Here is a 24,660-nt window from a genome sequence, read left to right as displayed (position 1 = left end):
TTTATGGAATTTGATATTGAATACTGTTTGTTATCTCCATATCCTTTATTTACTACTATTTTCTTTGTACAAAATCATGTATGATGTATGATGGGATTGCACTTATTGTTTCACTTCTAAATTCATTATCTTATCTTAAACTGCTTTCACACCGCCATACGCTATATACATATATACTTGTCTTGGACAAAAAAAAAATATATATTATATACTATGGTATGTATATGAATGTATAGATTTTCATTTCCTTAAATGGAAAAAGGTGAAGATAACAGACAGAGATCGATCTTAAAAGATCTGTTAACGATACAAAATAGAAGGGGCATAAACATGGACGGCTGAGAGTGCGATTAGGTGTCCAGGAGGAGTAGTTAAATACGTGCAGATAACGAAATTTATCCGAGCTCAAAAGTCCATTAAACAATAAAAAATAGGAGCAGAGCAAACACGGATCACCAGAACAACAGAGGTGGGATCAGGTGCCATGGGGTAGGTAGCATCCCCTGCTGACCTGACATAAACGCCGAGAGCTCTATATATTCACCAGGTAGACAGAGCATTCCGTAGTTCAATTTGTTACTAAAGAAAGGCTTTACAATTGATATGAAACAAAGCAGGCAAAATACGACCCAATGATAGGATGGATCTGCTAATAAAGACAATGACGCCGCTTAACGAGGCTATAGAAACTCTAGAATGCCAGGTGTGCGTATTTATGTCATAGATTTGAATTGTTTGAAGTTTTTTATGAGATCCATCACTGTTCATTATCTTTAGCCGTTTTATGAATAAAAACCCAACCTAGACACGAGAGTTCTCCATAGTAAACACTTGACATTAGAGAAATATAAATTAAGAGAAATGATTCAGAAGACACAAGAATTCACATGTAGTCTTGACGTTAGTGTTCATTAGAAGACATCGGACACTTGAGTCATTGCACACCTCAGATAGAAGAATTCACCAGATTTGACCTGCATGTTCTCTAGTATACATGTGTATAATTAATGTTAGTATTCACCAGTACAATCTGATATTTATGTTTACTAAGTAGACACCCGACCATAACATTCACTTGTATATATGACGTTAGTATTCCTTAGTAGATATATAACGCGTTCCCTTAGTGTTCATTCGAACCTGCAACAGCTCTGGCGCCCATGTTCACTAATAGACAAATGACGTACGCGTTCACTAGTACTTGTCTGGTGTTAGTGTTCATTTGTACCTGCCGTTAGTATTCTGACGAACTTGTTAACTAGTACTCGTTAGGTGTTGTGTTCGTTGGCCTGTCTTAAGTGTTCATTGGTACACAATACCGACATTAGTTTTCAAATGTCCTTATCTGACGTAAGTGTTCATTATCATGAATATACATCTGATCAAGAATCCATCTGATGGTTGTGTTGACCAGTAGAAATCTGATACGATTTTGCACTTATACACACCTGATGTTTGTGGTCACTAGTACACATTTAACATTAGCATTCACTAGTACACATCTGAGCCCTGAGTTTTACCCGTCGTGGAGAACTGGGACGCCTTTCTACCGATGGTTCTCTTTGGCTGAGTGCTAACACATCGTGAGATAATTTGTCGGACTTCCTGGACCACCTGTTAATTTGAAATCTTACTAATCACACAGCTTACTTTCAAAACAAAACTGCATTATAAACATACTAATATGTAATTTTAAGTTAGTGCTGTTCATTTTGTACTTTTTAAACATGTCAAAATAGTCAACAAAAGTGAGTTTTATCGTTTCATTAAAATAATTGTCATCATCACTTAACCATTGTGTATTGTGTGGTAATCTAACAACCAAGCTATATGATAAATGTGATGACTTTAACTTTTCTATCGTCAACTTCCCTTACTTATACAGCAATATACCTTCATCACCTGCATACGGAGTTTATATATCTCAGTTGATTCGATACGCAAGAGCATGCTCTACGTATGAACAATTTCTAAAACGAGGTAAATTATTGACAAACAAGTTGATGAAACAAGACTATCAGCAGTCTCGTTTAAAGTCATCATTTCGTAAGTTCTATGGTCGATACAACGATCTTGTCAGCAAATACAATTTATCATTAAGTCATATGCTGACTGACGTTTTTCATGCTAATTGTTAGTCCATTATTTATACATTGAATTGACGACGGATTTTTTCCGTTATTTCCCGACCATGACAAGGAGCACACGGCGGGTGTGACCGGTCAGCAGGGGATGCTCATTCCTCCATGGCACCTGATCCCACCTCTGATGTTTCGGAGGTCCGTGTTTGCTCTACTCCTATTTTGTATTGTTTGATAGACTTTGATCTTCAATACTGTTCGTTATCTCCATATCCTTCATTGTCCATGTAGGAAAATGGTGTATCAAAAATAAGTTTTACTTACTCTTTTATCCGTAAAACATAGCGTGACAGACAACAAGAAACCCTAAAACAGAGAAAGAAACAGTTTAAAAATGAAAAACCTAAACCTGCAAGGAAACGAAATATAATATTTGTCCAGCTTCTTTTTAGTTTCCATATAAACCTTGTAGTTCCTTATATATCTGTAGTTAAACATTTTAGTTATTCTGTGAAAAATAAATTTGAACATTAAATGTCTTCATTGATAACAAATGACGAAAGACTAATTTTATATCCTTGAAATACAAAAGTAAAATCTTTCTTTATCTTATTGAAAATGATTTTTACAGGAGTTTTGCTGTAAAATAGCTAAGATATATATTACAATGCATATATTATTGTATCAAGAGTGAAATACTGCCCACAAACTTGTCCAGTAAATAGAAATTCTCATAACTTTTATTCTTTTCTTGATTTTTCTAAACTATTTTTACTTTTACCTGAAATGAACTGAAGAACATTTCAGCATACAGGTAAGCCACATCAAAGAAAAATGACATGATGGTAAAGATGATATACGGTACTCCAAACAGCGGAATTAAGATGCATATGTGCTTGGTCATCTTCCTGTAGAGAATGAAAATAACAGTCAATATATGTCAGACTAATTAAGTAGAATTAATACACATATGTACTTGGTCATAGCGACAAAGACTCACTAATTTAATTAAAGATAGCTGCAAATCTGTAGCGTTATGGTTTTATATATTTGTCTTTGACCATAACGTTACAGATCCCGTAGTGCAAAAAAGGTGCAATTTACGGCGCAATATTTTTTGCGCTCTTTTGGGGAGAATTTCTCTACTTTCCAGCATCGTTCAATCAACTACTTTTCAACCCCTAATTCTAGACAAATTATTTAATTAATCTGTATATTTTATCCATCTCCCAACCCTTTATAGTCGTCTCTACACTTGATAAACTCGCTTTATTAAAATTATCTGTTAGATTGCTGAAAATTCACTTCAAGCGAGTTTATTGCCTGTAGAGACAACTATAATAAATGGTTGGGAGGTGGATAAAATATACATATTGACTACAATATGTGTCTAGAATAAGGGAGTGAAAGGTAGTTGATTGACCAATACTAGGAGTGGAGAAATTCTCCCCAAAAGAGCGCAAAAAATATTGCGCCGTAAATTGCACCATTTTGCATTACGGGATCTGTAGCGTTATGGTCAAAGACAAATACATGTATATAAAACCATAACGCTACAGATCTGCAGCTAAATTAAAGACTGATAATCACAAATACCCGCCTATTCTAATTAATTTTTTTTACCAAATCCACATTGAGTTACATAAGTCTTATTATGAAGGATAAATTTATTGAGTAAATGCAGAGAATGAACATATCTTTTCTTTTGTTTCAACATTTATAAAACATTCTGGAATAATTCGTTGTTAGCATTAGTAAATATATTAATACATGTACATGTAGTTGCTGCGTCTTATTTCATTTATCATATTTAATTTTTTTCTACTTCAACATACATTATCATTATTGTGCTTCACCTCAGGGTGAATATCCTTTTATTCCCTCTATAGTCAAGAAACCTCATTCTTCATGGCAAAATTTCAATTATAAAAATTTTCAAATTTCAGCCAATTATTTATACTCTTTAGTAAGAAGAAACTTTTGATGTATTTATTTTTTAATTTAGCTTGTATATTAATTTAAAACAATATATATATTGTGTGGCATTATTGACATTTTAATAAAAGAAAATTCATTTTTTTTAAAATATGAAACTCTTTATTTCCAAGACCACTTACAGATCTAACTTTATCAATTTTCTTCTGATTCGAAAGATTGCCATAGGCAATTTTTAATTTTCATTTAGCAAGGCTCTTCAATTAGAATAAGGTTGGAATTAAACTAAGAATCTATTAATGTTTCTCCAAGAAAATTAGACAACCACACATATAAAACTGAGAAATGAACATAAAGTAATATGTCCTATTTAAACAGACACAGTTATCAAACAGGAACAAAAATAAAAGTAAGATACAGCCTTTTTGTTTTATAAAAGACTAAGGTCTACTAAATCAGGTGTTGCGGTCATATATATGTTTTTGGTTAATCATAATGATTTCTATATACTTACAATACAGTGCCTCTGTTATTATTTGTTTTCCTTTTCAGACAATTTCTTCTCACTCTTTTGTACATAAACGTCACTATCCTGCTAAAATACAGGAAATTTGCCTGAAAGTAGAACATTTTTATTATTTGTTCATTCAGTAAAGCATAGAACAACACAAATTTAGAAGACAAAACGATTTCGACAAAAGCAATCTCACCAGGTTCATGCAGATAATGGGCACTCTGTAAATCCACACTGTCCACAGTCGTGGATTAGTATTCCAACATCTAAAGAGAAATGAATGCAAATAAGTCTTAACAAATGTCTTATTTTACTGAAACCATATGCAAAACATTAAGATTGATGATTTCGACAGAGACAATCTTATCAAATAAAAAGTCGAAAAATAAAACTTAACTTACAGATAATCTTCTGCAAAAGTTCGAAAAAGAGCCCATGCAATAACAATCACCAAAGGGCCAACTACAAAAAAAAATAAAATAAAAATAAAACTTCGATTTTTAAGCGGCAGTTACTGCATTCAAAAAATGTTCATAATACGTATGTTCCCTATCGATATAACTTTTAATTTCCTTTCCTCAACCTTTGACAATGTGCGGGTGTGTAAATCTGTATTGATAATTTTACTTTTACGATACTCTAGTATATGCTCTATGTATTAAAATTTTATAAAACGAGGTAAATTATTGACAAAAAAAAAACAGATTAAACAAAAATGTCAGCAGTCTCGTCTAACTCATCAGTTCGTAAGTTCTATGGTCGATACAATGACCGTGCCAACGAATACAATATATCATTACCGGTAAGTCAAAGGCAGAATGATGTTTTTCATACTAATTCTTAGACCATTATTTACACACGGAATTGTCGACGGATCCATAAAACAATACAAAATAGGAGCTGAGCAAACACAGACCTCCATAACATAGAGGTGAGATCAGGTGCCATGGATGATTGAGCTTCCTCTGCCTATCGATCACACTCGCTCTGTGTCATGATCAGGAAATAATGGAAAAACCCGTCGTCAATTTAGTGTATAAATAATGGACAAACACTTAGTATGAAAAACATCAGTCAGCATTTGACTAATGATGAATTGTTTTTACTGACAAGGTCATTGTATCGACCATAGAACTTACGAAATGATGACTTTAAACGAGACTGCTGATATTTTTGTTTCATCAACTTGTTTGTCAATAATCTACCTCATTTTAGAAATTGTTTATACGTAGATCGTAGATATATACAATCTGTATTTTTCATTTCATTTTAGTTTCCTTATTCTATTATGTAGTAAAGTGAAGGCATGTACATCTTTTCTCTATCGACGCCTTTACTTTTAGCCCCCTTACCCCATCATATGGCAAAGTGCATGGGTATATATCTTAATCTTTTCTCTATTGATATTATTACTTTCAATTTCTCTTACCCCATCCTATGGCAATGTGCAGGCGTGTATATCTTTTCTTTTCAAGGTACCAGGGATCTTTATCGATGAGTTTTCTCAGAACATGGGCATCCATTGTAAGCCAGAAAGTACTGGCCACTAGTGTGTAGATGAAGAAGGTCACGAGGAGTTTACATTCCCAGTGCTGCAGGTAGATAGAAAGTATATCAATATAGAACTGAAGAAGAGAGAGAGAGAGAGAGAGAGAGAGAGAGAGAGAGAGAGAGAGAGAATATTTTGACTGCAAGAAACAAAATCATTTTGTTCCAATGTGGTTATTCGAATCAAATTAATTTTGAATTAGAAATATTTAAATTACAGTATTTCTAGATTTATGATACATGTTTACAGACATGTCTCCTATATTATGACAATCATGTCAACAATTTACTGAGAGCTTTTCCTCCTAAACTGTCATAAAATGGGTTTTCATGTCAACGTTTTATAAAACAACATGATATTTATGACCTCACCGGTCCATCGTCCTTGAGCCCTAACAGTTCTCCATTGTGTAGAATATCTTTGGGGAGGGCAAATCCATCCACCAGAAAGTAGTCCTTGAGTAGTGAAGCAGCTGCTCGTAATATATAGCTTAGGAACATGTTGATATGCAGTGTGGTAATCTTCGATCGAGTTCTTTTACAATTCAATATGGCTCTGTCAGAGATGAAATGAAAAGTAAATACAATCAAATTACAACCATTGCTATAACTTCTGAGAGGTTTTAAAAAATAATTATTTTAAATGAGTTCTGCATGCATAAAATTTGTTTTCATGGGTAGAGAAAGGTTTCTAAAATAAAGCTGAGATTTCCAACTACTTCAGTAAATTGTATATCATAATCTTCTTTGTTAGTAGTTATTTTTAGGTAAATTTTTTTTTATGCATTGACGCCATAACATACTTAGAACTTTTTTTTTGGACTGATGAAACGTCATAACTTATCCACTTGAATTTAAGTAATGACGTCATAACTTACCTGTACCTAAGTTGAAGAAGGACGACAACTGCCACGAGTAGAGACACGAGCGATACTGCATAACCCACGATAGACATAACTTGAATACGATCCAGATGGGGCTGAAATATACATAAAGGCAAACACAAGTGAATATGTTTAACTGCATATTTGATTCTTAAAAGGATGTGATATATCTTAATATTTTAATATTTACTAATTCATCAATTTATTTATAAATGTAAAAGGCGAAGATTACGAACCATTTTCAAGATGTAACTATATACTAGTATATTGTACATTACTAACCGACATTACATGGTTTTGGGATATAATTATATAATTTAGATATGCTATCCGATTATAAGGTTTTCTTTTGCTTTCTCGTTTTCTTAAGCTTCTCATCGATTTTTTTCTTTTTGCATGAGAAGGTAAAACAAAAATAGCACCAAAAACTTAAATACATTAAGACTTCTTTGCGGTAACTTTTAAAGTATCGACGATCTAGCCATTCTGTTAAATTTGGTTTCGCTAAATGATAGCTTACAAAACGAGAAATTCCCTCAAATCGATTTTTCTCTATGTATCTTCTTTATGATCTTCTGTCCTTAATTATATCCAGAATTTTATTTAAGAGCAAGACTCAAATAAACTTAGAGATCAAGATAGAATGATTGAAAGGTTCTTGTACTTTTGGACAACACGGAAGTCATTTCACTGACCGGTATCAGTCGAACACACTCTATATATAGAAGTAAAATGTGCTCACATTTATAGACTGCCACCTGTTTTCTAGAGGTATACAGCCAGTAAAGTCAGTCCAGGATCTGTTGTAGATAGGATGGATGAACCACGTACCGTTCTCTGTGCAGGTCTTTCTTGCAAATCCTGAAAATGAGTAATAATAACTCAAAGAAAATCGAGAGGGATGATAATATTTTCTGAAGCATTGATAATGTAATTTATTTTCTTAGAAAGAATTTCATTTGGAGAGTCTTAAATTAGAAGTAATCAGTCTTATATGAGGATTTTAATAAAGTGTCTCTTTTTTTGCCGTAAATAATAACTCTTCTCAGAGCTTATCTTCAACAACAGGTATAAGCTCATTAAAGCAAACATATTCTACCAAATTAAGCATCCTGTGAATATTGATTTTTCGTAGTCCTTGTGGTTTGAACGACAGGAAGAAAGCTTACCTATATCTCATTTGGTGTTTTCTTACTTGAGAATTTGTAATATAATTGCATTGTATTTAACTGAAAACCGTAACGGAACAATTAGTGTAAAAAAGACCCCGTCCAGACCGGGAAAATATTTCACTTGATTAAATAATGATACAAAAGACATAAAATCGATAAATCACACCTATAATGCTTCCCAGAAGAGCTATAATACGTAGATAATTGAGAATATCTTCATTAAAAACGTCTGAAGAATTGAAATGCCCAAATAGCCTGAAAGCCTAAGACGTATCTTGACTTGGACATTCAGCAGGATTCTGACACACAGTATTTAATTTTTATACGGAAATAAACATAGTGAAAGCTATCAACGATGATATTTTATTCACTTTTTTATTAATTAAAACGTTTTACAATAAGTGGTCTGCATTTCAAAATAACAATAATCGGGTATAGAAATCAAACATTTTTTTCTGTCAGTTGTTCTTTACCTTTTTCATGCTTTGAGTTGTAGATTTTGAATTTCTCAAAAAAAGCCCCACTAAATGTATCCCCCAAACTTTGTACGAGTAAACACTATAAAACGTATGAGACTTTTTAAATACATACCGTGTAAAAGAAACTTATGTATGTAATGGGGACAAGGCTGCGTAACAGTGACACCGGATTCTGTCGCATTCCAACAAGTCACGTGATCCCACACTGGCGGGCATGTCAAATCTGGTAATAAAAAAGTACTAACATAAAAGAAAACTCCTAGTACATTTTTTTTAAATTGTGCACCTTTATCAAAAAAGGTTAATTTATTATTTAAGACATTTAAGGACAGATGATACAAACATTTTTTTCTTTGGAGGAGACTTAATATCATGTCACAAGTTTAGAAAAGTGGATAATTCTTAGAATTTTTTCTCCTATGAACTGGAAAATGAAATAGACTTGGAAAATATCAGGAATACTTCAATAAAAAAACAAATATAGACAAATAGCACCCAGTAAAGGTTTACAATTTAATGAGGAAAAACAAAATGTCCAAAAAAAAAAATCAGCAATATCACATAGGCTGGTTTTTACTATTTTGATTTCCCTAATAAAATTCACCTGGCTTGGTATATTTTTCTAGAGTTTATATTATACTTTTAGCACCAAAGTAACATATTCTGAAATTTGTAAACATTTACTGAGTGTGTTTTGTCCATATTTGTAGTTACATTGAAATATTACTGATATTTTCCAAGTTTATTTCATTTTCCAGCTCTTACGAGAAAAAATTCTAAGAATTATCCACGTTTCTTAACTTGTGACAAGATACTAAATCTCCTCCAAAGAAAAAAATTGTTTGTATCATCTGTCCTTAAGACATTATTTTAAAGTATTACCTCTGTCCTTATGACATCATTTTAACGTATTACAAAATAGAATAATTGAGAAAATACTTAAGAAAGAGGATAGTTTGTGAGTATCGTGAATTATAAGCAAGAAATATTCAACCAAAGATTGATATTGAAATAATGATATAATTTTTAAGTATGTCCAAATGCATTGTTTCATAAACAGTTACATTGTTTCAACAAATAGTCTCATTCAAAGTTATCCTTCCGTAAGTTCTATGGTCTATGCAACGACCATGTCAGTTAATTATAATCTATCATTAAGTTCAATTCTGACAGACCGAAGTTTTTCATTTAACTCTTTAGGTCATTATAAACATACCTAATGCATACATACAAATCGTAGGACTATTCCGTTATTTCCAAATCATGACTAGGAGCACACGGTTGCTTCAGATTGTGATCTCTGTTCGTTACATTTACATATTATGTTCCTGATTTTAACATACTTCATTTTGACATTAAAATATTAATGTACATGTACATGAAGGATATGGAGATAACGAACAGTATTTAATATCAAAGTCCATAAAGCAATACAAAATAGTAGCATAGCAAACTTGGACCTCAAAAACATCAGAGGTGGGATGAGATGCCATGGGAGAGTTATATAAGCATACCCAGCCCGCTGATCACACCCACCATGTGTAACTTGCCATAATCGGGAAAAAGCGGAAAAATCCTTCGTCAATTCAGTGTATATTTAAATAATGGACTAACGATTAGTATGTAAAACGTCAGTCAGCATTTGACTCAATGATAAATTGTACTTGCTGACAAGGTCATTGTATCGACCATAGAACTTACGAAATGATGACTTTAAACGAGACAACTGAAATTCTTGTTTCATCAACTTATTTGTCAATAATTTACTCCGTTCTAGAAATTATTCATACGTAGAGAATGCTCTTGCTTATCGTTCATATATTTTTATCGATTTTATTAGGGTTGCTATACACGGAATTATTGATAAATAAAGTGTTAATATTTTAGAAAATGTCTTAAATTTCGATATACAGACAGTAGAATTTCGTACTAAATGTACAATTTCAAGTTTAATCTTGAAATTTAATTTTTGAAAATATAACTTTTTATAACTATTTCCCAATATAGAATAATATTAGTGAAAAGAGTAAAAGTATTTATTCTATGAGTTTCTTAAACTACTTAATGCTTTCCTTTGCGAGAGAATTTTTTGATTTTCTGATAAATATGATTTTAATACATATTTACGGTCCTAGGATTTATTTTATTTCTTTCTACTGTCCCTAAAAGTACAGAGATATCCTGAGTTACGGAAGTAAGGGAGCATCATCAATTATCTTTGTCAGTAAATAAAATAAAACAAATTCCAGTAACAAAGAAACCAATAAAACTTCGTCTCCCCGGTGTACGGGATGTGTTCTTTGTATCGATTTAGCGGCAGTAAATTTATCGTTTGATGCCCTTTGACACACAAATCAGTGTTTGTTATGATACATCATAACATGCGTTTGTTGAGTGCAGATGAATTTCTAATGGGAGATCACAGTATTGTTTTACAGACTGCTGGCAGTATATTACCTAGTTTTTTTTCCATCTGAATTCCTCATTGAATCAATGATACCAAATTACTTTCGAAATACTCAAAAAGTTTTATTCATATTTTGCACGAAAAGCATGGGCAATTAATAGTGCAATTATGTTTGTTTAAAATAAGCGAGATTATAAGTTTTGCTGCTAAATTTACATGTGGTGTTACAGGGTGTTAATTGTTCTACCCTAATGAATTAATTACAGCTGTTAAACACCTACAGGAATTGTTATTTAGTACACTTTGCCATCATGAGATCTAAATGGTTTATTTTTTTTCGGAAGAAACTGGAGGTAAGGTCTGTAAGTGACGTAACAAGATAACTAAAACACAAAAGACACAAAAGAAGAAAGAAATCCGGTAAAACACACTATAAAAACACGAACCAGCCTTAACCAGGGAATGATTACAAATCTACAAAGTCGGCTGACATTTACCGAGGTTTGTTAAAAAGAGATTCTGTCATGATATGCTTCAAAACTGATTTAAAGATTCATGGATAGAGAGGCGTATCTGTATGATTACGAAAGAGGGCATAGTGATTAAATGAGGGAAAGAAAGAAAAAAATCTGGATAATGAACCAGTGCAGATAGTCAATTATGTACTTTAAGATTGAGTTCAACATGTAAGAAAGTATTTTTCGAAGTTTCAAATGGGGAAACGCACTTACACAGAGAAACTCTTTTATTTTTATACCATATCTGATATCTTACATTGAATTCAGTGTACATGCCAAGTTTAAGGAAAATCTACCGTCCAGGTATTTTAAGTGCTGTCTCAAAATAAAGGTACATTAACAATAGGATTATGTAAGAAAGTGTGATTTGTTCTCACTTTGAAGCAAATTATAAAAATACTACAAGAGACGTTTTGCTCAAAAATATTATATAATATGATGAGTTATACTATATTTATGGTGGCATATTTATGCCATCCACATAACTTTTTGTTAACATAGCATACCATGCCAAGTCAAGATAACTATCTCGTCAAGTCATGATAACTTTCTAGTTTGTCAACAAAATCGAATTTGTATCTTGTCCAGTCAAGATAAGATATCACATTTGTTGCGATAGCTTCCTTGACATGACGAGATAACTTACCTTGCATCATGAATAAAATAGCTATTGCAACAAATGCGATATCTTATCTTGACTGGACAAGATATAAAGTCGATGTTTGTCGACAAACCTGAAAGTTATTATGTATGGTGCCATCCACATAATTTTTTGTCAACATAGCATATCATATCAAGTCAAGATAACTATCTCGTCAAGTCATGATAACTTTCTGGTTTGTCAACAAACACCGACTTTATATCTAGCCAAGTCAAGTTAAGCTATCACTATTTTTGTTGCAATAGCTATGTTGACATGATGAGTTAACTTTTAATCGCGATACAAGATAAATTATCGCGTTTTGTCGAGATAGCTATCGCAAAAATACGATAGCTTGTCTTGACTGTACAAGATAAAAGTCAGTGTTTGACGACTAATCAGAAAGTTATCATGACTTGATACGATTGTTATCTTGACTTGACGCGATATCTTATGTTAACAAAAAATTATGTGGATGGCATAAATATGCCACCATAATCATGATTTGACGAGATAGTTATCTTAATTTGACATGATATGATATGTTAACAAAAAATTATGTGTATGGCATAAATATGCCACCATATATATTGTACATTACATGTAAGAAAAAAAATTGTACTGTTTTGTTTCCTGAAGGGCATTTCGAAATGCCAAAAATAAAAGAATTTTCCTTATTTTATAGAGTACAACAAAATATGATGGATAAAAAGGATTTATACAAAAAATAGTAAAAACGATGGAAAGATTCTCAAATTCTTATATTTTAAATTTCAAGAGCATATATTAAATACATTTTCTTTTATAACATATTTGTTACCCCTTCTTTAAGAGCTTCAAGTTATCATAGCGTCAAAAATACTATTTAGACCTCAATCTACGTATATATTAGCTGAAAAATCGTTTTTAAAATCAGTTATATAAAATTGTAATTAAAATTTTCAACCTGTTATTTCTAAAATTGGGTTAATTTTTTTAATTAAGTGAAAAAAAATGCTAGAAAACAGTAAATACGCTTCATTTCACTATGATGCGCGAAATAATACGCAATGGAAACCCCAGTTCTTAAGTTATACATATAGTCAAACATATAGTTATAGACATAATTATAGTCAAACATATTTAGCTATTCATAGAGTCATTCATATGATCAAACATCCAGTCAAAAATAACATATAGATACACTGTCATATTATATAGTCATATATTAAGTTACACCTTTAGTCAAACATTTAGTCATACTTATAGTCAAACATGATTTCACTCAGTGTTCATTATATCATCAGATTCAATATGATTGGAACATCATTCTTGTGCTTCGTTTATAACTTTTTAAAATTAGTTTTCCGGTATTCATTTTAATCACTGCATCAACATATGATATATTCGATGTAATCACAAAGTACCCCACTGACAAAAAAGCAGCCACTCTTTGTGGCTAAAGGCAATAACTTTCTTAAAATGAAAATTTAAGAAAAAGCATGAAGGCAATTTAATAATTTGCTTAGATTAACAAAGAATACTTTTCTTTAAGTTTGGAATAGAATAGGGTTTTTTGTTTGTCTTTTTAAAAAACCAATCAAGAAATGTCAAAATATGACCATCAAAACCGTTCTTACTAAAAAAAAAATAATCGTTATTAAAAAGCAAAAAGCACAATACCTCAGAATAATGGAAAACAGATTTCTCTAAATACAACTTAAAAAGGAACAAAATTAAATGTTAAGATAAAAATAAAACAGCTTCTTTATTTATATTAAAAATATATAATTAAGAAGTGTCTAGTGAATTTAGTATGATTGTTACATCTGATTAACTTTACGAAACCACAATACCATAGAATCACGATAGATGTATTTTTATCTCAGCAGTGTGGTGCACATTCATATTTAATTTAATCTTTTTTTCAGATGGATTGCCTTTTCCATTTATAATTCTATCTTTTTCCTGTCTAAGGCAATGTCTTTCAGATTATACAGTCAACGTGGTTACGGGTGTTACCTGCGCAAAACGAAAGTTGCTGAAAAGAGCTGAATGCTTTAATCTCCTCACAATATTGCAATCGAGTACAGAGATATACACAAATAATGGTGACAAATTTAACTGTTAGAAAACTGTTATAACAGATAATACTAACACTACAGCCATCTTCTATAATACTTCTTATACAACTTAAATCTAATATCACACAAGACCTAAACGCATATTGCCACTTTGTTCCCAAGTTCAAGAGTGCTCAGTATAGCTACGCATATATTACACCCACCAAACAATTAACTAGTCTTTTATCTATTTACATTGAATAACTGATATTGTTATTAAAGAAACAAATATTTAATTAAAGACTTACTTTAATTTTTTACACCTAAAATGATAAAAAGTCTTCGTAAATAATTGATCAATCTGATGTTTGATGCCCGCTCTTATTATTTATCTTTGATAGTTAAAGCAAAAGGTATAATATATTGCTTAGGGTTGTTTACCGATGTTGTCTCGGATCAACATGTATGACTATTTGGTACGATTATTCACCTGCCCAAGATCAACATAAATAACTTTTTAGTGTGGTTATTCACCTGCCCATGATCAACTTTTTAGTGGGGTTATTCACCTGCCCATGATCAACATCAATAACTATTTTAGTGTGGTCCAGCACGAATGAAACTTTTGGTCCGGCTGATCAAACGTCGCTGGTCAACAGAAATTACTTGATGGTACACTTTTTTCATCTTCCTAGGATCATCATTAATAGATATTCTAGTATGGTTAATCATCGGTCGTCACCATAGATGATTATTTTGATAAGGTATCAAGCAGAAATGAGCATTCCCTATTGACGAGCACACTCGAAATTTAGATATATCGACGACGTATTGTCAATTAACAATGATAATTTTCATTCTTATGTCGATACGATATATCCTGGTGAGCTTGAAATAAAAGACAGCACAGAATCTGACACATCTGTTTTGTATTTGGATATTTTACTTGAAAAAGACGTTAATGTTAATCTAACAACCAAGTTCTATGATAAAGGTGATGACTTAAACTTTTCTATCGTCAACTTCCCTTACTTATGCAACAATATACCTTCATCACCTGCATACGGAGTTTATATATCTCAGTCGATTCGATACGCAGGAGTATGCTCTACGTATGAACAATTTCTAAAACATGGTAAATTATTGACAAACAGCTTGATAAAACAAGAATTTTAGCAGGCTCGTTTAAAGTCATCATTTCGTAAGTTCTATGGTCGATACAACGACCTTGTCAGCAAATACAGTTTATCACTGAGTCAAATGTTGACTGACGTTTTTCATACTAAGTGTGAGTACATTATTTATACACTGAATTGACGAATTTTTCCGTTATTTCCTGATCATGACAAGGAGCACACGGCAGGGGATGCTCACTACTCCATGAAACCTCATCCCACCTCCGATGTTTCGGAGGTCCATGTTTGCTCTGCTCCTATTTTGTATTGTTTTATGTACTTCTGATTTTGTATACTGTTCAATAGCTCCATATGTTTTACACACACCTGAATTGTTGAAAATTTTGATTTATTCAGGTGAGCTTATTTAAATTACTCATTACTTCTTTTCTTATGTGTTTTAGATCTGCATAAATGCATTAGAATTATCATTTAGTGTCTGTTGCTAAATTACCTGCAGTTGGCCTGAACTGCTGGATCAATAATTTACACTTTGTTTCTGCTTCCCTCCTTCTCTTCATTTGTTCTTGGAATGACACTCTGTATTCCTGAAATTAATTTTAAAAACAGATATCAATACATCTAAGCCCCCTTAAAATCCATAATAGTCACTCATTGCAGTATGTAATATTATGAGTCATGATTTTTCATCAGTACATATGAAAATTGTCATTTTATCATAGAAATTCTTCTTCAACTACCCATGATTTGAGTGCATATGATGTAAAAATAAGCAAGAAGGGCGGATAGTCATGTAGAAATCCAAAAACTTCTTTTAATGATGGATATAAAATGAGGACCCTGTATAATTTTCAAGTGGGTGATTGACGATATCGCATTATTTCGAGGATATATGACTTAATCTGTCAAGACTTTGGTCCTCTGGCAAGTTCAATTTGTGCTTCGTGTTTCTGGAACAATAAAACTGGATCATTATTTTATTATCACGCATTATCTGAGTTTTAATCTGTATCAGACCTTGACTGTCTTGGGCATTCTAATATTCTTTATCCATTTAACACAAAAAGCCGGAACAGAAAAAATCTGATCAAAATAAAAATAAGTTTGTACTTTGGGTAATTTAGCTTCTAAAATTGGACATAAGAGGGTTGATGCAAAAGTAAAGTCATAACTGCTAAAAAAAAAATCTGTAATAATTAAACGTTTTCATAAAAATATATATTATGCATACTATACCATATTCCCTACTTATTTTGATTTTTACCCCCAAATTTTATTTAGATATATGCAATACAAAAAGAGCATGAACATACACACATCGTTGCGTTTTGTTTATCGCTGCACGCAAAGAATTTAGCGAAGTTGCAATGACGTTTCTCCTCAACACTTATACTGAATCATGATATCCAATATTTATGTAAAAGAGGAAGGATTATCTAAGTAATTTTTGAAAAAAAGTTCGGAATAATTTTAAAATAAAAAATAGCCAGATGACAAGAAAAAATTATTTATAGGGAACACTTGAAATATTAAGAAGGTATGCGAATGAACTGAATATATGTGTCGAAATCTAGTTTCAAATAGATAAAGACTTCGATAGCTTTCTTTTTGATCGGCAATATACACAATTTGTTTTTTCTTAATATTTAAACAAAAATCTTATATAATCGAATTAAAATTTCTGGCAAAAGTAAAAATAGAAAGGGTAATTTCATGGCAAATTTTGTTTACAACGTTTGATTATCAAAGATTTTATGGCTGTGTAACAATTCATCCAGTGCGACGTACTGGTAAAACATTTTTTTAGTACTGGATTATTGCATCGACTATAAAAGAACTTATAAAATGATGGCTTAAAACAAGATTCTTGATTTCCTTTCATTAACTTGACAATAACGTGAGTTGTTTTAGAACTTGTTTGTACGTAGAACGTGCTCGTGCGTATAGAATCAACTGAGATATATAAACTCCGTATGCAGGTGAGGAAGGTATATTGCTGCATAAGTAAGAGAAGCTGACGATTAAAAAGTTGAAGTCATTACGTTTATCATAGAGCTCCATTGTTGACCATTAGCGTCTCTAAACAAAAATATGAGAAATATCGAATTTATTTTAAAAATATTAGTTAACAATTTGATTTTCTACTCTATAAGCATCCCCTTATTATGTTTCTTATATGAATGTATCATGTGGGGCGTTATATATCATTTTTATATACTTAATATTTTTTTTCATTTTATGTTGTGAACCCTTTCTTATTGTTAGTGCATTCTCAGTTCAGTATAGAAACAATTAACGTAATTTCAATTTTTATGAAAATGAAAAGTGATAGTATTATCATATAAAATACATATCTTCGAGGAAACAAAGCTATTTTGAACTAAAGAAATTGGCGTTCTTTTCAAGTAACACTTCCATTTGTTCAAACTGATCAAGACTTTTAAAGCAAACTTTTGGGAATTTAATTCTTTCTTTCTTTTTTTTCTTGTCGTAAGATGTTTATATATCTTTGAAACTACAGGAGATGGAAATATGTTCACAGCTGAGCAAGGATTAATTTAAGGGAACACTTTCTTTTAAACATGCTACATGTCAAGGTCGGAAAAAATCTTTTGACAGCTGTACAATGAAATATGGATATAACAATATTCAAGCTTTAAGTCAATTTAGACAAAATACATCGGAAGCAGATTAAACATTGACATTCATAAACATCAGAGGTGGGTTCAAGATCCATAGAGCAGTGAGCATCATTTGCCGTATACGTCTTGATATGATCGGGAAAGGGGGGAAAATTCGTATACAGTTTGGTGGGTAATAACAGCCTGACAATTAATATGAAAACATTAGTCAGCATTTGACTAAATGAGAGATTGTATTTGCTAACAGGTCATTGTACATGTTGTATCAAATATAAAACTTGCAAACTAACTTTAAACTTGTTTGTCAATCGTTTGCATCATTTAAGAAATTGCATAATTATTTCAGAGCATGCTATTGCGCATTGAATCAGCTGAGAGAGTATAGTCCCAGATGCAAGTAATAAGGGTATATTGCTACATAAGTAAGCTGCATAAGTAAGGAAATTTCATGAAGATTTGTTGGTATGTTACATTAACGTCTTTTTCTGGTATAATGTCAGAATATCAAATAAATGTGTCAGACGCTGTGGAATCTTTTATTTCACGGTCAGTGGGATATATTGAGTCAACGGGTAGACATACAAATAGAGGTAAACATTGTTAACTGATAGTACATAGTCGAATTTTTTTTTAAAATGTCGATTTGAAGGCCGCAGTCTTCAAAGTATTTTCTATAGTAGAAGTTTTTTTGGTTATTTCTGCTTCATATATTTACAAAATAGGCCTGCTTATAACGGGGTTCCATTTGTTTATTGAAGGAACAACTGTCTATGATGTCAAAAAGTCTGGAAATCATGTTATCACGTGGAATGCTTATTTAAATTATTCAAAAGTGGTACGTTTTAATGTTATCGACTGATTGCATTTACAAACAAGGTCATTATTCCAAGACAGAAAGAAAATTGACCTTAAACCAAATTGTTGTGTCATTAGGCCTGTCTTTTTTTTTATAAATTATTCGTATAAAGATTAAAATATTGCATATCAAATGAAACTTAAACAGATATAAATATAAACTGATGTTTCGTTTGTTATTACTGGTCCGTGTTTGCTCATAACTCTTATTTTGTATATTGTTTAATGGACTTTGAGATTGAATACTGTTCGTTATCTCCATATCCTTCTTGTAGGAATTATATATTCTTCAGGTTATATTTATAAGGACATATATGATAGAAAAGTTGAAAAAAAAATCACTTTTCAAATCTGTTAAGAGGGCATAAACACAGGCCCCTATAATTCTAGAGGCGGGATCAGTGCCTTGGAGGAAAAAGTAACATATTATAGTATAAGGTTTTATGATTAATGAGATTTTTTAAATTGTGGCAGCAATGAAAATGAAAATTAACCATTGATAATAAAAGTCTACATATTAAAATTTCGAATTCAATGTCACAGCATGAGAATTACTCCTTTCATGTAATGATTCAATATATGAAATTCGAGAAATTCAACGCGGGTTCAACTTTTGATTACTCCCCTTTGTTATGTTTTTACTATCAAGAAATCGTTGAATATATCTATAACAAATGGGTCATTTGCTAAAATGATAATGCAAGATAAAATGTTTTATGTATTAAAACGAAATAAAAAATAAAATTTGATTACATTTTGAAAAATACATATATATTTTTATTTTTCTCGTTAAACAAAATAGTAAATACGTATATATGGAATATTATATGGTGTTATCGGACCTTCAAAACATCAGAGGTGATTCTGGTTAGATATGAAATACAAGTATTATGAATCGTCTCAACACTGCACAGTAATTCAAGGGTATATATTTCATTACATTTTTAAAGGGTACATTTGTGCAGTGAGCTTGGCTGCTGAATCGAACTGTAGCGTTATAAGGTTTCACAAGTATAATTTAGTCTTTGGTCACAAACGGTATGGTCAGAAACTAAAATTTAAAACCATAACGCTATAATCGTTATACATATGCTTTATTTTAATTCATATTGTCAATGTATATATATATTTTTAATTAATTCAAGAAATCAAAGCCTTAGATGAAGATAAAAACTTATTTTTTATGTATTTACTCTATCAGGAAAAATAACTCGATTTTTGTTTTTCAATACTACGTCAAAGTTTTACAAAGTGTGTGTTTGGAAAAATAAGCAGGTGGGGTGGGTAGGGGTGGGGTTATTTGTTAATCTTTAGACACATGTCACTTATTTATAACTTTATTTATATGTCATCAACAGCGTAAACAAAATAGACGATACAAAATATATATACTCCTGATATATGTATTCTATTCAATATTTAAGAAGCATATAAATTGACACAATTATAAAATTTCCTAATATATATAATACTCTTTCTTGCATTGTAATTTAATCAAATGACTCATTGTTATAAATGCATTAAACGGTTTCAAAGAATTTAAAGGATAATCGATTTTAAAAGATTGGTTAATCTGTTGATATTCGAATTTTGAATCTCGAATTTCGAATTTCGTATTTCGAATCTTGAATTTCGTATTTCGAACCTCGAATCTCAAATGAGCCTTCTGGGCTTTCGTAGATAACGAACAGTATTCAAGACCAAAAGTCCATGAAATAATACAAAATAGGTGCAGAACAAACACGGACCTTCAAAACATCAGAGGTGGGATCAGATCCCATGAAGGAGTAAGCATCCCATGCCGACCGATCACACCCGTCATGTGCTCCGTGTCATGATCGGGAAATTAGGGAAAATCCGTCGTCAATACAGTGTGTAAATAATGGTCCAACAATCAGTATGAAAAACGTTAGTCAGCATTTGACACAATTATAAATTGTATTTGCTGACAAGGTCATTGCATCGATCATAGAATTTACTAAAGGATGATTTTAAAGGAGGCTGTTGATACTCATGTTTCATCAATTTGTTTGTTTCTAATTTACCTCGTTTTAGAAATTGTTCATATGTAGAGCACGCTCTTGTTCATTGCAGGTGTTGAAGGTGATGAAGGTATATTGCTGGGAAGTTCAGATGTTTTTTTGTAATAAATTTTGCTAATATGGAGCACAATAAGCACTCACTGTGATTTCAGTAAGGAATGTTCTGTAAATTTACATAGTTACATACCGGTATTGTCAATAGAAACGACTAAAACATTCCACATTCAAATTTTGTTGTTTTTATGGTGTAGAAGACAAATGAAAAGGTATGCAAATTTACATGTTGTATTTAATTGAATTAGTAACATTGGTTTTCTATGAAGTCAAACAGCAATCAGAAAATTGAAACTTCTATGAATCTGCAGCAGCAGGGAAATCAAATGTATGGCGAACTCGGCAGTAAAACATACTTACTGAGAAAAGATTTTATGTCTTATTCGGAATACAGTTTCAGATAACAATAAAATCGCTCTTATTTGAACTTAACATGCACTGGAATGTCACATCAATCACTTGTGCAGGGTCTTTCAACGGAAATTTGATATTAACCATAAGCTGAATTAAAAGACCTCTTCTACGAGCAGAAAGAGGTAACTTAAGGGTTTAGAGCCTGAGAACTTATCTGAGAAATTTTAAGTATAATTTTTTTGATACCTAAACTTAGAAATTTATTGAGTATACCTTAACGTTGTTTTAGGGAAATATTGCTGAAAAAGCAGTTTCGTTTATGGCACTTCTGTGGGCTTTCTCGTTCATATAAACAGGACAACTGTGTTTTTTCCTTTGAATTTTAAATGGAATATTGTTTTGGTCCTTAAAAAAAACTATTATTATACGCAATTTTACATAATAACTTTGTGGGAAATAAACTCAAGTTAAACATAAACAAAAACATATATGCTGAACAACATTTCTTTAAATATAACTACATATATTTACATTCAGTGTAATTTTCTTTATATAATCCATTAGAAATCCATGACGTTCAAATCTCTATAATACACGCAAAACCTTGTCACCGCTCGTTAGAATACACAGTAGGAACTATATGTATTTTCAATACTTTATGAACACCAAAATGTACATTGTTTGACACAATTTAATTTTAAGAAATTAACCCTGTTGAATTAACGTAAAAATACAACAAATGTGCATTTAAAATTAATTTGTCACTTTTTTCCTCGCAATGTTCGTTTGCGTTATTTAACTTTACGACGTCACAAACGTCACAAACGGCTCTTACGTCTATAAAACACATTAGTTTTGAAAGTCGCTAAATTCACATCAAAGATTACCGAAATAAACAATCATGAAGAGGAAAAATTAGAGAATGTAAATATAAGTATTGAATTCATATTTTGGGATGTCTTCGGTCCTATAAACCTGGCCGTGCCGACAAATTATCATACCGCGCTAACGCGCGGTATTAATTTTGTCGGCACGGCCAGGTGTGTTATAGGACCGAAGACATCCCAAAATATGAATATGCTTAAATATACCTCATGTGAATAATTCAGTAAAACAAACGTATTAAATTTTTTCACATGAACAACCACTACTAAGTATGTGAGTTCGTAGGTGTTTAAGATTTTTTTTTCTTTGGTTAATACTAATACAAGTTCATTTCAAAAAACAACATATATGACATTCATGTATTATATGAATCTTCACTGTGAATGCTTTATATACAAAGAAGTTAACAAACGGGAGGGGTGCAAAATGCAAAAAATAATGTACAAAGTTTGAATGATATGTTCCAGGCTTCTGGTGAATTACACTAAGGAATGCATTACATTTCCTCTTCTTCTAGAAGTTGGCAGTAAATGTATCATTGTCGTTACTCTAATATCTAAGAGATATCTATAACATTACTATTAGGCCTACTTTGTAAAGTAATTTATCATCGTTACCATTATGGTTTGTGTTTTCAAATATAGAATTTGAAAAATTCTGAAACTATTTTAATATTTTAATTTTTATAAACACCACCACCTCTCTAAAATTGATAAATGTTTTTTTTTGTATTTGATTATCAACATTATTTATATATAATTCACAGTAAATATTTTGAATACTTTTTCTGTCTCATGAGATGAAACCCTTGAAGTTTCTTACAGAATGTGACTTTTCTGTCTATCATAAAAGACTTCGTAACATTTATAGAAAATAATGCATTGTATTGCTTGCAATGCCTGTATCATTCTGGATTTCAGAAGGTAATGCAATTGCATTACCATTTTATCTAACGTAGATTTTTCATGCATTTTAACTAACATTAATTTGATTTAAAGCAATGCCTTGCAATGCATTAGAATAACATCTAGCATTGCCCCAAGTGTGCTATATATGTTTACATGTTAAGATGTTATTGGGGTATAACTGCTCGATAGAGGATGCTCAATTTTTAATGGAAACTTTGTTTGGCCCCTGTTTCTTCTACTCTATTTTGTATTGTTTAAATGGATTATTGAACATGATTACTGATTATTATCCTTAGAGTTCACTGATAAAGAAGCTTATTCCCTATGAGAGTTAAAAATTAAATTATCAAAATAATTTTTGTTGGAGGGAATGCCCATGGTGTCCTTAAAAGTCATTATCACCTATAGACACCCAGATGCATGAAATTCACTTCTGTTAGTATTTTATTAAAAAATGTAATTGCGATATGAGCAAAGCATTGTTGCTGTTTTTTTTTACTTTGTAGAGCAATTTTTTAAATCATTATTTTTATCCTTAAACTAATAAAATAACTTATTAAACTTAAGTTTTAACAAATTAAAATTAGCTAAATATTTATATGTAGGGAATCTGAGACAGAGAGAGAGAGAGTATGTGTGGTTGATTTTGATATATTTTAGGAGAATACATTGAATTCCTTTTCAATATATCTTTTTTTCAATATTGTTAACTTTATCCTGGCATTTATCATGTTTCAATCCATTTCTTGAAATTTCTTGTAAATATTTTATGCAGTTCCACATTTATGTGTTCTACTTCTATAAACTGGGAAAAGTCGAATAATGTAATAGAGTCCAGTGTTAAATTGATCTGATCTCGTCATCTATTAGAGGCACACCATTTCTTTGGAATACAAAATGGAGTATATTGTATTAAGGAAAGCGATCTTTGGAAACAAGTATCATTGGTATATTTGTAAATCACTTCCATTCCCATTCAATAAATGCCACCAAAATGTGATTAAAACAACATCGGTGACAGACCATGACCTCCATTAAATTGATATATATTTGCCTCCATTAACAATCTGTATTCTACCTATAAATTGTTAACTGTTAAATTGCACACATACTAATGAAGTATGCATAAATCACGTCGTGTTTTAAATATTACATGCAATTAAACGATTGAAAATTAATAACAATTTAAAAATTAGAAATGTTCTCCTTCGCTTTCGTTTTTCAAAAATAAAAATATTTTATAAAAAATGTGTCACTCAAAAGAGCATGATAATAAGCAAAATATAAAGATAAACAAACAGTGATCAATAAATCTATTTTTTCGTACTTATCCCCTATTCCATGTCATAAAAATAATAAAGAGGAAACAACAATTAAAAAAATAATGAAGCCTCCCTACCTTTTCTTCCGTCGGGAAAAGCATACCGTCCGTCCTGTTAGTGTATCCAGAAGTTGTGACATCCATATCCATGGTGAGGTCGGCTTCCAAATTATATAGTTCAATTGTTTAACAATTCGGTGACGGGATCGTCAAAATTTTACGACCTGCCGTAAATGATGTTGT

At 31.4% G+C, this 24,660-nt stretch overlaps 1 protein-coding gene across 1 annotated transcript; it reads right to left on the bottom strand.

The window, feature by feature from the left end:
* Positions 1-224: 224 nt before the first annotated feature.
* LOC134261346 (parathyroid hormone/parathyroid hormone-related peptide receptor-like) lies at positions 225-24,660 on the bottom strand. Its single transcript, XM_062743782.1, has 13 exons — positions 24,496-24,660; positions 15,850-15,943; positions 8,726-8,836; positions 7,705-7,823; positions 6,957-7,057; positions 6,451-6,634; positions 5,960-6,122; positions 4,932-4,992; positions 4,727-4,796; positions 4,531-4,631; positions 2,863-2,989; positions 2,406-2,447; positions 225-1,614 (listed from the first exon to the last, which is right to left on the bottom strand). The coding sequence occupies exons 1-13, from the start codon at positions 24,565-24,567 to the stop codon at positions 1,492-1,494; spliced, it is 1,368 nt and encodes a 455-aa protein (XP_062599766.1). The 5' UTR covers positions 24,568-24,660; the 3' UTR covers positions 225-1,491.

The sequence above is a fragment of the Saccostrea cucullata genome, unplaced genomic scaffold (genome assembly GCF_032062105.1).
Source record: "Saccostrea cucullata isolate Sc308-1 unplaced genomic scaffold, CSIRO_AGI_Scuc_v1 ctg827, whole genome shotgun sequence".
In the NCBI taxonomy this organism is placed as follows: Eukaryota; Metazoa; Mollusca; class Bivalvia; order Ostreida; family Ostreidae; genus Saccostrea; species Saccostrea cuccullata.
The sequence above is the reverse complement of the archived record's forward strand: the minus strand, read 5'-3'. Positions and strand labels throughout refer to the sequence as shown.

Coding starts and splice junctions, on each gene's coding strand:
- LOC134261346 (XM_062743782.1), bottom strand. CDS start 24,567: ATGGATATGGATGTCACAACTTCTGGATACACTAACAGGACGGACGGT. Junction 7,058..7,704: donor ACAGGTGGCAGTCTATAAAT/GTGAGCACATTT, acceptor TGTATATTTCAG/CCCCATCTGGATCGTATTCA. Junction 2,990..4,530: donor AATAACAGAGGCACTGTATT/GTAAGTATATAG, acceptor CATTCTCTACAG/GAAGATGACCAAGCACATAT.